Here is a 13,673-nt window from a genome sequence, read left to right as displayed (position 1 = left end):
GCTGCAGTCCCCACTGCCCACTAGTGAGCACACAAAATCCGTGCATCAACTCTCCCAGCCATCCACACCCAGTGGTAACGGCTGAAGACCTGGAGCTGGGAGAGGAGCCATCCCAACTGAGAGAAACTGAGGCTCGGAGGAGTGCCTGAGGACTAGGCTGTGAGGAGGAGGAAGGGAAGGCAGGCTGCCTACTTAGGGCGGGGTCACCCCAGTTAATAATCCAGTTAATGATTTCTGCTTTGTCCTTATCAGGGAGGGCAAAGTCCAAGGGCAACAGCCAATCAGCAGCCTAGCTTGGTGGTTACCCAGTAGCCTCTGCTGCCAGGGCCCCCCCAGAGCAGTAACCCTTTGGGAGTTGCCTGAACAGGTCTCTCAGGGAGATACCACTCTACCCAGAGTGGTCTGTCTCCAGATAGCCTTCTTGGCTCTGCCTAAGACCTCAAGGAGTACCTGCTCAGCACCCCTACACTGAGGAAGGGTTCAGGACCAAGGGGTTGGTATCCACCTCTCCTGACCCCCAGATATAACCCCAGCCACTCCCAGAGAGCGGCTTTCCATGACACATCCCCACCCAAGGATCCTGTTGCATATAGACAGAATGATCGATCATGGTGTCCACCGGCAGGGAGCATTTCCTGCCTGCCCTGTGTTGTGTGGATCTGTGATAGGTGTGGGGACAGAGGGATGAGTCAGACCCCCATCTATTCTCTCTTCCTTCCTACCTGGCTCAGGGCCTGAAGGGTGGGCCCAGACATCAGTTCACTACAGACTGGGGCTGGGACATAAGTCCCCCCCGCTGAGTGAGGCTGGGGGAGGGTTCCAGGTGGGCCCAGGAGGCCTTGTGTCTCCTCCTCAGGAAGGAGAATCTGAGGGACTAAGGAGATCTTGCATCTGGTGTCTCCCTACCCACCTGCTCCTGGGTGCATCACCAGTGACAGAGAGGTGACACAGGCCATACAGCCACCCCCATCTCACAGTCCAACTAGCAGATGTTGAGTTGTGGCCTCCCTCCTGAGTTGCCAGGTAGCAACTTTTTCCAGTCCCCAACTGGTTGTCCTTCCCACAAGGCCTTGATGATAGAGAAAGCTGTAGACTAAACTCAGTCTAGACTACCCAGCTAACCTTGTGCCACAGAGCCTCAATTCTGACCCCTGGGAAATGGGTTAATTCTGCGCCCCCCTCCTCCCACCAAGCACTCTGTAGTCTACCTTCTTCATCCCATCAGACACCATGAGTTTGGGTTTGTTGGGTGTCTAAAAGTGATCCCATTAGAAGCTTCTACTCTGGTTCGACTAACTTATCCTAGCAGGAAAGCAAGCCAGAGAGGACAGTATCCCTTTAGGCTCACCCTCTGGCTCAGGGAAGGTGAGACTCGGGCTCCTTCCTCCAGTCCTGGATGCTCCAAAGGCCAACACTGGCCTCCGAACTCTCAGTGGTCTGATCAAAACCTGCTAGAGACCCAATTCCCTTCATTACCCAACCCCCCACCATGCTTTGCGGGACATCAGCTACAACAGGAGCCCCTAGTATCACCACTAGCACTGCCTCCACCCAGAATCTCCATACTCTAAAGGGTCCCTCCCTCCCAGGACTGGGACATCAGAGCTGAGGGCACCATGGAGACCTCTGCCACTGACCCCTATAATCCAGGTGAGGAAAAAGATCCCAGAGAGGTGAAAGGCTCTGCCTAGGGTCACACAGTTCTCAGTGGCCCACTATGAATTAGCCCTTTGAGGTCTTTGTCAAGTCCTCTGAACATGGTCCTCCTCCATCCCTGGACTCTAAGAGGTCAAGGCCCCCACCAACCAGATAAAGAGAAACACACCATCCCTATACCCAGTTACCTGCTGGGAGCCAATGCATCCTGCCCGGAGGGTCCACTCTCTACAAGCCTTGTGCCCTCCACTCTGAACTGCTGGTGCCTATCTCTAGGGGATTAACTGGGCAGTCACGGGGACCCAGCTGTACCAGCCTCGAGGGGGACGCTCTATCCCAGCCTCCCACCAAAGGCCCAAAGCGCCTTAGCCCCCAGTCTTACTACCAGCCCAGAGCAGGGCAGGACGTGCCCCTGTGTGCTGAGCTAGTGGGAGTCGTAGGAGGAGGAGGGATTCTTCAAGATTGCCCCTTCAAGCAAGAGATGTTCTCTCTCAGCCCAGAACCTAAACCATAGAAATCTCTGCCCACTATCCATAGGAAATGACTGAGGCCATGTGGGAATCTGGATGAGGTCTCAAGGGTCCCCATTTGAGTGTGAGAGCATACACCAGCACCAAGAATGACATATCAGCATCCATAAAATGAGGCTTTACACGTCCTGGATGGGCTTCACTCACACTTATGAGCACACCAAAGCTCTGTGCTTGTTCCCCCAGGCCCTTTCACCTCATAATGAGAACCTCCATCTCACCACCCAATGGGTCCCCTGCCAAGGCCTTCCCCTCTCAGATAGCCCTAGAGGACTTGAACCAGGTGCCCACCCACCTATTCCCAGGCTCTGGGAGACTTCTGAAGCCTGGCCCTCCTGAGCAGGCCCCACACCCCGCCTGCTCCCCACAGACATTCTTGAGTCTCCTCTTATCTCTCTGGAGGGAGCAGCACAGCCTCCCTGCCAGGCGGCCGCATGGCTAAGTTGTGGCGTCAGCCTCCCACCCCCCTCCCCAGGCCAGGAGGGAAAGTTTGGCTCAGAAGTGTAGAGCCCAGGCCAATTAGGCCCGCCCCTGTGCCCAGAGCCAGGTGGGGGTAGGGTGGGGAAGGAAGTTTGGGGATACCTTCAGGAACCAAGGGGTCCCCGCTCATAGGTCATGAGAGCACCGAACAGGCACAAGACACCCCCAGTCAGTACCTGTGCCCCACAAGGACCGCTGACTTCTCCCCTCTGCCTTCTCCCCTCTGCCAGGGTCCCTGAGCACTCCTAACCTATGCATAGCGTAGGGAAGAGAGCTCCCGGGATTGAGGGGTGCTGTCTGGCACCCTCAAATGGTCCAGCTGCTCAACTATTGATGGCTGAATCTAGTGCAAACCTAACATTTTGGGACCTCTTAGGACTCGTTCTGCCTGGGTGTTCAGAACCCTGGAGTGAAGGTGGCTGAGACGCGGGGCTGTCCTCTCCTGGGCTGCTCAGCAAGGAGGAGTGGACAAACGTCCATTCTGTGGTTCTCCAAGTCACAGAAAGAGAGACAGGAAAAGGTCTCTAGTCCTGAGGAAATCTCTCGAGAACTAGGCACTGAGCTTTAAACTTGGGTCTTGATTTCTATCCCGCAACTCAGTTCTCGCCTGGAATGTCCAGGGCAACAGGTTCTGCTCCAGGAAGGTTCTCCTGTACTTAGGAGCAAGCTGTTAGCTTAGGGGCTAGCAAGAGGGTACAGCAGGAACTAGGCTCCCAACACAGCGGGCATAGATAAAGAAGGGGCTCAAGTGCCTGGTCTCACCCTCCAGCGAGGGTCTGAGAAACCCAGCAGGCTGGGAGACGTCAGCCTGCACCTCCCCTCCCCCTCCCACACCAGTCCCTTTCCTCCTGAACCCAGCTCTCAGGGGGGAGGGGCAGTCCTGGAAGAGGGTCAGGAGCTGCCCAGAAAAAGCCCAGGCGGTATTTAGACAAGGAACAGACTCTAAAATCAATGCAGGGGTGAGGAAAAAAATTTAGTGGGGCGTGAATGGATCCCCTGGAGAAGGGTCTTTTCAGGTCAAGGTGAGGGGGACCAGGTCACTCCTGGTGCAGGGAAACATTACTCCTGTGTCAGGTGTGAGGGACCCAGCCCTGAGGAACCTCATGGGGCTGGTGGGGTGGGTGCCATTTACAGCACTGTGAAGGTCTCCACGAGCAGAGGTAGCTGGTGGCAGAGATGCCAGCTTCTAGGGAGTTTCATACTAGGTAAGCACACTAAAGAGAGGGAAGCAGTGGCTGCTTAAAGGAGAAATTCAGTCTTAGGGGAGGAAGCAGCATTGCCCAAGACAGGTGACAGTCCCAAAGGGCATCCCAATCTCCAAGGGTGTCTCAGCCTCCAGGAAGCACAGTCAGGAGGTCCCAGCTTCCAGGAGGTAGGCTAGGCTCTGGGGTCCCAGTCTTAAGGGCTATGGGAAGTCCATAATAGATGGAGCTGGAGCCTGGCATGGATGGAGTAGCAGGGAAGTGGATACAGGATCTCCAGGCTGAAGTGTGCTGAGGATTGGAATGTCACCGTTTAGTGGGACTACAGGACTTCAAGTCTCCAAGGAGGGCTTAGCACGGAAGATAACCCACCCCTAAAGAAGCTGAATGTTGAAGGCAGACGGGAAGCCCAAGTCCAGCGAGCATGGGCAGATACCTCCTGGAGACTACCCATCTCGAAGCCATTTACCTCTCTGTTGCCAGTCTGGAGTAGAGTCCCTACCCAAAGGAGGCCTTCTGGGGGTCCTTGCATGGTGGGAACCCCATGGGAGTCCTGTCCTCTGGGAGATCGGCTGGCATATCCCACTGTAGGAAGTTGGTCGCCCAGCCATCCCCACGGTCTCTCACCTTCGAAGAAGCGCTGCAGCGCTTCGGTCTCGTCCACCACCTCCATGGCCCGCCTGCCCGGCGTGTGCGCTCCGGCCGCAGCCCCGCTACAGCGTGGCCCGGGGGCGCGGCATCGCCGGCGCGGCCCGCGCGACAGTCCCGGCTGGGCTCCCGCTACAGTCCCACCAGGCTCGCCTTACGCTCGCTACCCGCAGCCCTAGCCCGGACTCCGCCTGCTCCGCGCCCCGCCCGCCGCCCGCCGCGCCCTCTGGCGGTAGACCTGAGCCGCAGTCTCGGGCAGCAGGACGCCCCGCCGCTTGCAGGGGGCGCTCGACGAGTAACCCTCGCTTTGAAGTTGTGGCATTGGTCGCTTTTCACGCTCTTCTTGAATGGGTAAGATTCCAGGTTACGAGTCTAAAGTTTTTCAGGAACAGATCTCAGAGATCTGTTCTTTTTGCTACCCACCTTATCCCAGTGAAAGCAACATGCATGCACCAAAGGAATGCTTGTAATGTTCCAGGTCAGCACAGAGCACTCTACAGGTGTGTTGCCTCAGTCTTTACCACAGAGAAACTACCCGCCCCCCCCCCGACCCCCACGGAGACGAGGTCTCACTATGTAGTTCTGGCTGTTATGGCGCTCACTACGATTTGCCTTCTTGTACTTCCCGAGTGTAGGGACTAAAGGCCTTCATCACTACACCCAGCTGGAAGGAATTATAATTTTCATAAGGGCCCCGTCTAAAGAAATGCTTCTACATAGAGCTTTCTAGATTGATGGAAATACTCTAGGTGTTGTCATGAACCACAGTGGCAGCTGAACACCTGAACTGTGGTCCTGGTCATTTAGACTTTTCAGCTGGATTTTCTTTTTGAGCTTCGTTAGTCATGTGGGATCATAGTGGTAGTGGACAGGGGACAACTGCCCTGGTGAAGAGAGACTTGAAAGCTTAGCCTGAAATCGTGCAGGGTGAAGCCACTCCTCCGGTTTTCATCCCCTTCTTGCTCCTCTCCACAGCATCTCTCCTGCACTATTGTCCCTCCAAACCATTGCTCATAAAGTAGAAACCACATCGCACCATACTTTTGATACAAAAAACAACAACAACAAAAAAAAAACCAGTGGTTTCCCCTGGTTGAGGCAGGAGGATCGTAAGTGCAAAGTCAGTGGGGGCTACAAAGTGAGGCCCTTTCTTAACACACACACACACACACACACACACACAGCCCAGAAGGGTGGGAGAACTTGCTATCTAATCAAGATACTAACCTAGTCAGCCTAGAACTCTTGACTCCTCCTGGCAGTGGCTGCTGGACTAAGGTGGAAAGCTAGCCCAGTTCTGCAGGTAGTGACCCCCATGAGCTCTTCTAATTCCCTCCTGCCTCCCTCTTTCTCAGTGGCCAGCATGGGGGAAGGGCAGCCAGAGCCTGAGCTCTAGATGTGGCCCAGTCAGCAGGCTTGTGGGGGGGCCCTCCGAGGAGGGCGTGGGGGAGGGGGCGCCCAGGCCGGCGGGTGCTTCACAATGAGGTTTTGTCCCTCTGGGGGCGGTTCTCAGAGCCGCCTCTCTTAGGTATATAGAGTGGGATTTTGCTGGAGGCCCAGCTGTGGGCACTGACCACAGCTCCCTCTTCCCAGCCTCGGCCCCCACCGAGGGGGGAAGGGGGCCATACTGAGCGGCCCATTCTTTTCCAACTCATGTACCCAGAGGTTTGTCTCCGCTGCAGACTCCCCTAAGACAATTGTTATTCTGCACTCTGGCCCCTCCTCCAACCAGGGTCAGGCCTGCTTGTAGACAAAGTGAACACCCCATCATGCCTTGCAACTCTGAAAGATGAATTTATTTCCTGAGTTGCCTGGGACAACTAGAGAAATAACACCCCTTTGAAACGCCAACTACCCAAAGATCATTCCTATGTACTCTACCCATAAATTCTACATCTAAATGTCTGTCTCAGGGTGGGCTTGCGACTTCAGTATTGATCTTGTCAGGTCCTTAAGGGCTGAGGATGGGTTGACCCACTGTGACATAATCAAGACAATGGATGCTCTCAAATCCAGGGTAGACCTGAGATTAGACCAGGCAGGAAGGAGGCCCCTTTTAATTTCATGGGAGCGGGGCCCTGCCACCTCCCTATTCCACTAGGGCCACGGAGCAAAAGTGCAGCCACACCCCAGGGCCTCCCATGTCTGGACTGGAGTGAAGGCAGAGACTTAGACACCGTGATGAAGTTGAAGTCCAAGCGCAGGCGGGCCTACCCCAAAGCAGGGTGATGCTGGGGCTAGTAAGAACCTAGGGAGACTTTTGTGCCAGACTTTGTCATCTGTAGAGATGGTTGCCATCTGCTGTGTGACCCTGAGCAAGCCACAGTACCTCTCTGGCCATTTTCTCTGCTTCTGCCCCATCAGGCTCAGTATCATTTGCAGTATAGTAGGAGGGGAAACCACTATGAGAGGAGGGTCCTAGGCTAGGACAAGCCTCTGGATTTGGTCCTACGTCTGTCTGTACCTCTTGTGTGACCCAGAGTAGGCTGTTTCTGCTGCTGTCTAGAGCCATCAAGTGGGGTCATACTGGACTTGGGAGGCAGTCTGAGTGGGAAGGAGGTGGAGTCGAAGCTTGGCTGGACCAAGGGTGGCTACACCAAGCTCTGCAGGCCACTGAGGCCAGTTGGAGAAACAGCGCCTTCTACTGTGTGGAAGTTTCACGGCTTGAGACAGGCAGGATGCTCAGCACTGCCTGTTTACCCCTGTGCTCCTCCTGCCATTCCCCAGCCTCAGTGCTCTGGATCCAGGTTAGGCTGTGTCCCTGTGGCTTCCCAGGTGTTTACACTCCCCCAGAGAAGCCCTCAGCAAAGCTTCTAGTGACTTCAACACTTCAGTGCTACCTCTTGGGATTGCCATGCCTGCTGTAGCTCACAGCACCGGGGTAGAAGGCAAGGGGTGGGCAAGCCTGGTGGAACCAGCCTGGGATTCCAATTGCTGGTTCTATATCTGGGGCAGTTCACGTACTCTTGAGTCTCAGTGCTCTCTGGGAGGGAAAAGGGACAACATGCTTCAAGGGTACTATGTGACAGATACTAACCCTTCCCCCAGTATAGCTTGCTTAGGCAGGACTCAACAAGTGACTGGTCTCAAGCCCTCAGGATTCAAGGGGACTTCTGCCCGCTTGATGTAACTCAGCGCTGTCCTGGGCCTGGGCACTGACATGGCAGGAAGCCAGGGGAAAATACAGGGCTCTCCCTAGCGCAGCAAACCGTATCTGTGTATTATTTTTAAGTTTCTATTATGTTTGTGCATTTATTTTGGGGGAGGTGTGCATGCCTGTGGAGATGAGAGGACAGTTTGGTGGCAGGCACTTCTTACCATGATTCCTGGGAAGCAAACTCAGGTGGTCCAGCTTAGGGACAAGTGCCTTGACCTACCTACTAAGCCATCTTGCTGGCTTAGCACATAATTTTTTTGTTTGTTTGTTTGTTTGTTTTTCAAGACAGGGTTTCTCTGTGGTTTTGGAGCCTGTCCTGGAACTAGCTCTTGTAGACCAGGCTGGTCTCGAACTCACAGAGATCCGCCTGCCTCTGCCTCCCAAGTGCTGGGATTAAAGGCGTGACTGTATCAACCTTGAGCCCCACAGTTCTAACGGCTGGGCTGTTCTTGTACCTTCCTACATGCCTTCTGTCTTTGGGGGCACAGAAGGCTTGGTCCCAAGAATTCTCAGGTTTTCCCCTTTGGCTTTCTGGCTCCTCTAGGGAATGGTCTCAGAGGTCCTCATTCCCTGGTAGCTGTGATCTTGGCAGCATGTCTCCACATTGCCTCCATTCCCACCTGATGAAAAGACGATCACACGAGGCATAGGTGTGCTTCTACATCCAGTTTATACACAGCTCTATACAATATACAGAAAACTTTATATACAGATATATTTATAGAATAAGCTATATTAATGTCTCTCCTTTTTACAGCAATATTAGTGTGGATCTTTCATACATTAAGTACAAAAAAGTCACGGGAGAATGGCACACAGAGTGCAGAGGGTTGTGAGGGCCTGCCTGCTTGCTACTATTTGCATATGCAAGTCCCCCAGATCCCTGGGAGGACAGGCCAGCGCATGGCTGGGAGAGCTTGTGCTGTGGGTCTGGGGGCAGTGTGGGGGTCAATCTGAACTGGGATGAAGGGGGTGGCTCAGACTCCCCAGATGTGGCATGGAGTGATAGGAACGTGCAGCATGCCCACCCTTCTGGGGTCAGGCAGGGAGAGGACAGGGAAGGGGTGGGCTGGCCCTGGGTGTCTAGGGCTGAGTCCAAGCCTGCCCCAGCCCCAAGCCTGTAACACAGTATGGCTGCAGCCTTGGGGGTGGGGGGTATGTCCCTGATGGCTCAGTCCTAGGCACAGGGGCACACCCTAGAGGAGCCCCCCACACCTACCCTGGCAGAGGAAGAGTTAAAAGGCCAGATCCACAACTCTCCTTGCTGCTGGCTGGGTGCTTGTTGGGTTGTTTCTCTGATTTAAAATCTGCCTAACGTTTGAATTCTAAGAACCACTGATTTTTATTTTACTTCTGTGCTAGGCTGAGACACTGCCTTGGCAGGGGGCAGAGTGGCCAAGAGTCTGGTGAGGTGGGGGGTCACAGAGCAAGGGGAGGCCCAGCTCCCAGGTCTCTGTCCTCATCTGTTAGGGTAGATAGCTACCCAGGCCACCCCAGCTGTGGGGATTAGAGTTGGGGCTAGGGTCCAGATACCAGTGACCATGAGGTGGTCAGGGGAGCCTAGGTAGCCCAGAGAGGCTATGAGTGGGGCTAGAGTGGTAGGGACTATGTTTCCAAGGAGACGAGGGCTCCAGTGGGCAGTTGCTTGCCTGCACACCCCTGTAACTGGCTTGTCCCAAGGCTTCACTTCACAGGCTATATTCTTGGCAGGTTAGGAGCATCAGGAGGCAGGCAAGGTGGGGAAGGCGGGCAGCCCTCTGCAGCCCCTTTCCTCAGGAGTGGTGCACATTCATGCACATGCGCACACACACCTGACACCAGCATGCACAACCTCCCCACCCCCGCATGGGGAAAAGGCTAGGTTCCTACTTCCTGGACTGCTTCTCCAAACCGTAGGAAAACCAAAACCACGAAGGCCTCAGGCTACCCTGGGACAGCCCCAGTAACTGGCCCCTCCCCTCAACAGTGGGCAGGGGGTTCCAGCCAGGATTCAAGATACCCTACTCTTGGCCCCTCTTCTTATGGGCAGAACATAATGGGAGGTGGAGCCCAGACCCAGAAAGGAGCTAAGTAGCCAGGAGAGCAAGTGGGCAGAGGCATGTTTGGTTTCAGACCCCAGAGCCCAGAGCTGCCTAGGCATGGTGGGGTAACATAAAGGGGTCAGGCAGGATACCCAGGAGATGGGGCTTTGGATGCCTTTGTTCTTCCCAGGGCCCTGACTCTGCAGCCAGGGATGATGTCACAGGAGTGTCCACCACCCTTTGATTGGCCAGAGTCCTGGGGGTGGGGGAGGGAGAAGGTGAGCCAGGAAGCCAGGGAGTGGCAGGTAGGCAGGCAGACCCAGTGGCCAGGACCCATGAAGATAAGGGCCACCAGGCAGAGAAGGGGTGGCCCTGACCCCACTCACCTCCAGGCCTCTCTGGTCCTCAGGGGATAATGAACACATGATTAGGGGTGGGGCTTGCAAGCCCAGGAAACAACCTGAGCAAAGCCCAGCAGATTCTGTAAACATATACAGCACTGTGGGCCACCTTGGTGGGGATCACCCCAGGGGGCTGGCCAGCAGGCACCAGATCTGGGGGATAGTGACCAGGGCAGGTGCCAACGTGAAGGACGTATGAGAGTGTGTGGAGGGGGGCTGCTTTCTGCCTCGGCTCTGGGAGAGGAGCTGAAGGGCAGTGACAGGAAGCTAGCTTGCCTAGTCCCATTCCCAGAACAGAGATACCAGGCTGCCCACACAGGGGAGTCAGGCTGAGGGCTGAGGATTGACCATTCAACCTCAAGTCTCCTCCCTGTACCAAACCCACCCCGGTTTTTCCCAGACATCTTGGTTCTGAGGGTCCTAGGCTGAGGTAGGGATGTGGACCCCCTGCTCAGCAGCAATGCTCCAGGGCCTGAGGCCACTTGGCCTCTGGGAGCCTCTCCTCAAAGCTACTGGGCCCCAAGTGGCCATTAGGTACCCACAGAGCCTTGAGTTCTGGTTGGGGAGGAGCTAGCAGCCACTGCCAGGTGCTAGCGTGCTGAGATGACCAAATCATCTTGCTTGGTAGGGCTGGCCCCGTGGCCTGTGGGGGTGGAAGTCCGGATCTTGTCTGTGGCCAGACACTCCTGGCTGCTGAGGCCTGTGGGTGTCAGGTCCATGAGCTCCCCGGAGGAGCTGAGTGGGAAAGAGGGTGAGAGTGAGATGCCAGAGGAGGGGTCAGCAGATCCTGCAAAGAGCCTTGGGGGCTTGGGTACCAGATTGGGCTCAAATTGGGCCCGAAGCAAGATTTCCTGTTGGCTGGGGGACTTGGGGCCCTCAGCATAGTCGCTAGTGGGGCTCTCAGGCACCACCATGCAGTAGAGGTCCTGGAAGGAGCTGCTCTTGCTGTCCAGGTTGAAGAGGCTGTCGATGAACTCAGCAAATTCTAGCACCTGAGGGCTGGGTGAGTCCCCCAGGCGCCCATTGTGCAGTGCCAGCTCTCCTCGGGGGGCCACCCCACCACCCTCGCCGCCTGCTGCCTCCTCTTCTTCATTGGTTGCACTTGGGGGTCGCTCAGGAGTGACACCCCCGCTGCCCAGAGCTGCCTCCAGGGGTTGGGTATCCTGCGAGTGCTTGGACAGGCTGTCGGCTGCCAGAAGCTCTGTGCGCGAGCTGAGGGATGGGTTCTCCTCTGGAATGGCCGGATCAATGTAAAAGAGGTGGCCCTCATCACGCTCCAGTACCGCGTGGAGGCTGGGTGAGCCTCGGATGCTGCGGAAGCCCGAGGAACGGCGTGAGTCGAAGCTGTACAGCGATTCAGTGTCTGAGAGGCTCTCCATGGTGGCCAGTGGTGCCCGCCGGGACTGTAACTCTGCCGCCAGCCGCTCCTGGGTGGTCAGCAGTAACAGCTCTACAGGGTCTTGGCGGGCTGCTGATGCGGCAGCCACTGGGGACAGCAGCCGCCCCTCAGAGAAGCCCTCCAGGCTCATCTCAGACTGAGACTTGCTTCTGCAGGGGAAGAGCATAAGGACGAGACTCAGAAGGACTGAAGAGACCCCTACTTCCCAGGCTAGAAGGAAGTGGTGGGGGGACAAGGACAGAATTAATTCAGTCCTTGTTGAATGGTTTGGAGGCAGGGAATCCTGACTTTTGAAAACCAACTCATAGTGTCTGGAGAGATGGCTCAGTGCTGTAAATAGCACTGGCTGGGGCTGGAGAGATGGCTCAGAGATTAAGAAGTTGTTCTTCCAGAGGTTCTGAGTTCAATTTCCAGCAACTACATGGTGGCTCATACCCATCTGTAATGAGATCTGGTGCCCTCTTCTGGCCTGCAGGCATACATGCAGGCGCAACACTGTATACATAATAAACAAATAAATCTATAAAAAAAAAAAAGCACTGGCTGTTCTTCCCACTTGAATTTGATTCCCAGAACCCACATGGTGGCTCACAACCATCTGTAATTCCAGTTCCAGGAGATCCAACACCCTCTTCTGACCTCCAAGGGCACCAGACATGGTGCACAGGCATACCTGCAGGCAAAACGCCCACACACATAAAAAATAAATTAAAGTCAGGTGGTGGTGGTGCACACCTTTAATCCCAGAGCTCAGGAAGCAGAGACAGGCAGATCTCTGTGAGTTCAAGGCCAGCCTGGGCTACAGAGCAAGTTCTAGGACAGGTTTCAAAGTTACACAAAGAAACCCTGTCTTGAAAAACCAAAATTAATTAATTTAAAAAAAAAAAGCCAACTCATAGGGCTGGAGATATGCCCCAGAGGTTACAAGTGCTTCTGCTCAGTCGTGAGACATGGCTTCGGATCCTACCACCCATATCAGGCCACTCACAACCCCCAGTAACTCTTGCTCCAGGGAATTCAGCGCCCTCTTCTGGTCTCCATGGGCACCCACACATATGTGTAAATATGCTCACATACACAGAGATAAATAATAAAAATAAATCTAAAATAAAATGAGATAAATCCAATTCATAAGAGGCTAAGATAGAAAACAAAAGGCTAGCCGGGCGGTGGTGGCGCACGCCTTTAATCCCAGCACTTGGGAGGCAGAGGCAGGCGGATCTCTGTGAGTTCGAGACCAGCCTGGTCTACAAGAGCTAGTTCCAGGACAGGCTCCAAAACCACAGAGAGGGGCTGGAGAGATGGCTCAGAGGTTAAGAGCACAGGCTGCTCTTCCAGAGGTCCTGAGTTCAATTCCCAGCAACCACATGGTGGCTCACAACCATCTGTAATGAGATCTGGCGCCCTCTTCTGGCGTGCGGGCATACATCGAGGCAGAATGTTGTATATATAATAAATAAATAAATCTTAAAAAAAAAAAAAAAAAAAAGAAAACAAAAGGCTGATGCTAGGTGGACAGGAGTGGGATCCCCAAAAGGCCTAGACCCCACCAACAGCATTAAGATTTCTGGAGTCTTAGCTGGGCGGTGGTGGCGCACGCCTTTAATCCCAGCACTCGGGAGGCAGAGGCAGGCGGATCTCTGTGAGTTCGAGACCAGCCTGGTCTACAAGAGCTAGTTCCAGGACAGGCTCCAAAACCACAGAGAAACCCTGTCTCGAAAAACCAAAAAAAAAAAAAAAAAGATTTCTGGAGTCTGGGTTCTATGCATCCCATTATGGTACTAACCCATTAGGACATGAAGAGATTGACTGCTCTGGTTCACTCATGAGGCCAAAGTAAACGGGAGACACAGAGGGAAGGACAGAGAGCAGGGAGGAAGGGGAGAGGGATTCTGCCCCCCAACTTTCAGACCAGCACTTCCAGTGCCTCTTCTATCCCTTCCTCACCCTGGGGTTCCCCCACACCTCCTATGCTGGAGAGGGGCAGCAAACTCTGCAGCCACCTTGCTCCGTTGGGAAGAAAGGAGGAGTTGGGAAATGGGTGGTTGCCTCCCGTACAGTGGCCAAGGACAGACTGGGTTCTTCATGGAGACATGTAACCACCACAGGAAACACACAAGAAAGGATGTCTGAGGTGCGTCCCTACCAAAGACCAGGAAGCAGTGACATCTTACTTCTC

At 54.7% G+C, this 13,673-nt stretch overlaps 2 protein-coding genes across 9 annotated transcripts in view; both read right to left on the bottom strand.

The window, feature by feature from the left end:
- Myrf (myelin regulatory factor) overlaps window positions 1-4,663 on the bottom strand; it is a 32,279-nt gene extending 27,616 nt beyond the window's left edge. For 5 of the 6 annotated variants that reach the window (XM_057778031.1, XM_057778032.1, XM_057778034.1 and 2 more), the window contains exon 1: window positions 4,496-4,663. In XM_057778031.1, coding sequence (XP_057634014.1) covers window positions 4,496-4,541 — 46 coding nt within the window. In that variant the 5' untranslated portion in view covers window positions 4,542-4,663. Of the gene's footprint in view, window positions 1-1,844; window positions 1,879-4,495 lie in introns of those variants that run through there. The other variant, XM_057778033.1, reaches the window with a different exon arrangement.
- Window positions 4,664-8,324: 3,661 nt separating this feature from the next.
- Window positions 8,325-13,673, bottom strand: part of Dagla (diacylglycerol lipase alpha) — a 58,609-nt gene continuing 53,260 nt past the window's right edge. For all 3 annotated transcript variants that reach the window (XM_057777892.1, XM_057777893.1, XM_057777891.1), the window contains one exon: window positions 8,325-11,643. In XM_057777892.1, coding sequence (XP_057633875.1) covers window positions 10,686-11,643 — 958 coding nt within the window. In that variant the 3' untranslated portion in view covers window positions 8,325-10,685. The remainder of the gene's footprint in view (window positions 11,644-13,673) is intronic.

The sequence above is a fragment of the Chionomys nivalis genome, chromosome 8, assembly GCF_950005125.1.
Source record: "Chionomys nivalis chromosome 8, mChiNiv1.1, whole genome shotgun sequence".
NCBI lineage: Eukaryota > Metazoa > Chordata > Mammalia > Rodentia > Cricetidae > Chionomys > Chionomys nivalis.
Note: the sequence above shows the minus strand (reverse complement) of the source record. Positions and strands in the feature narration are given on the sequence as shown.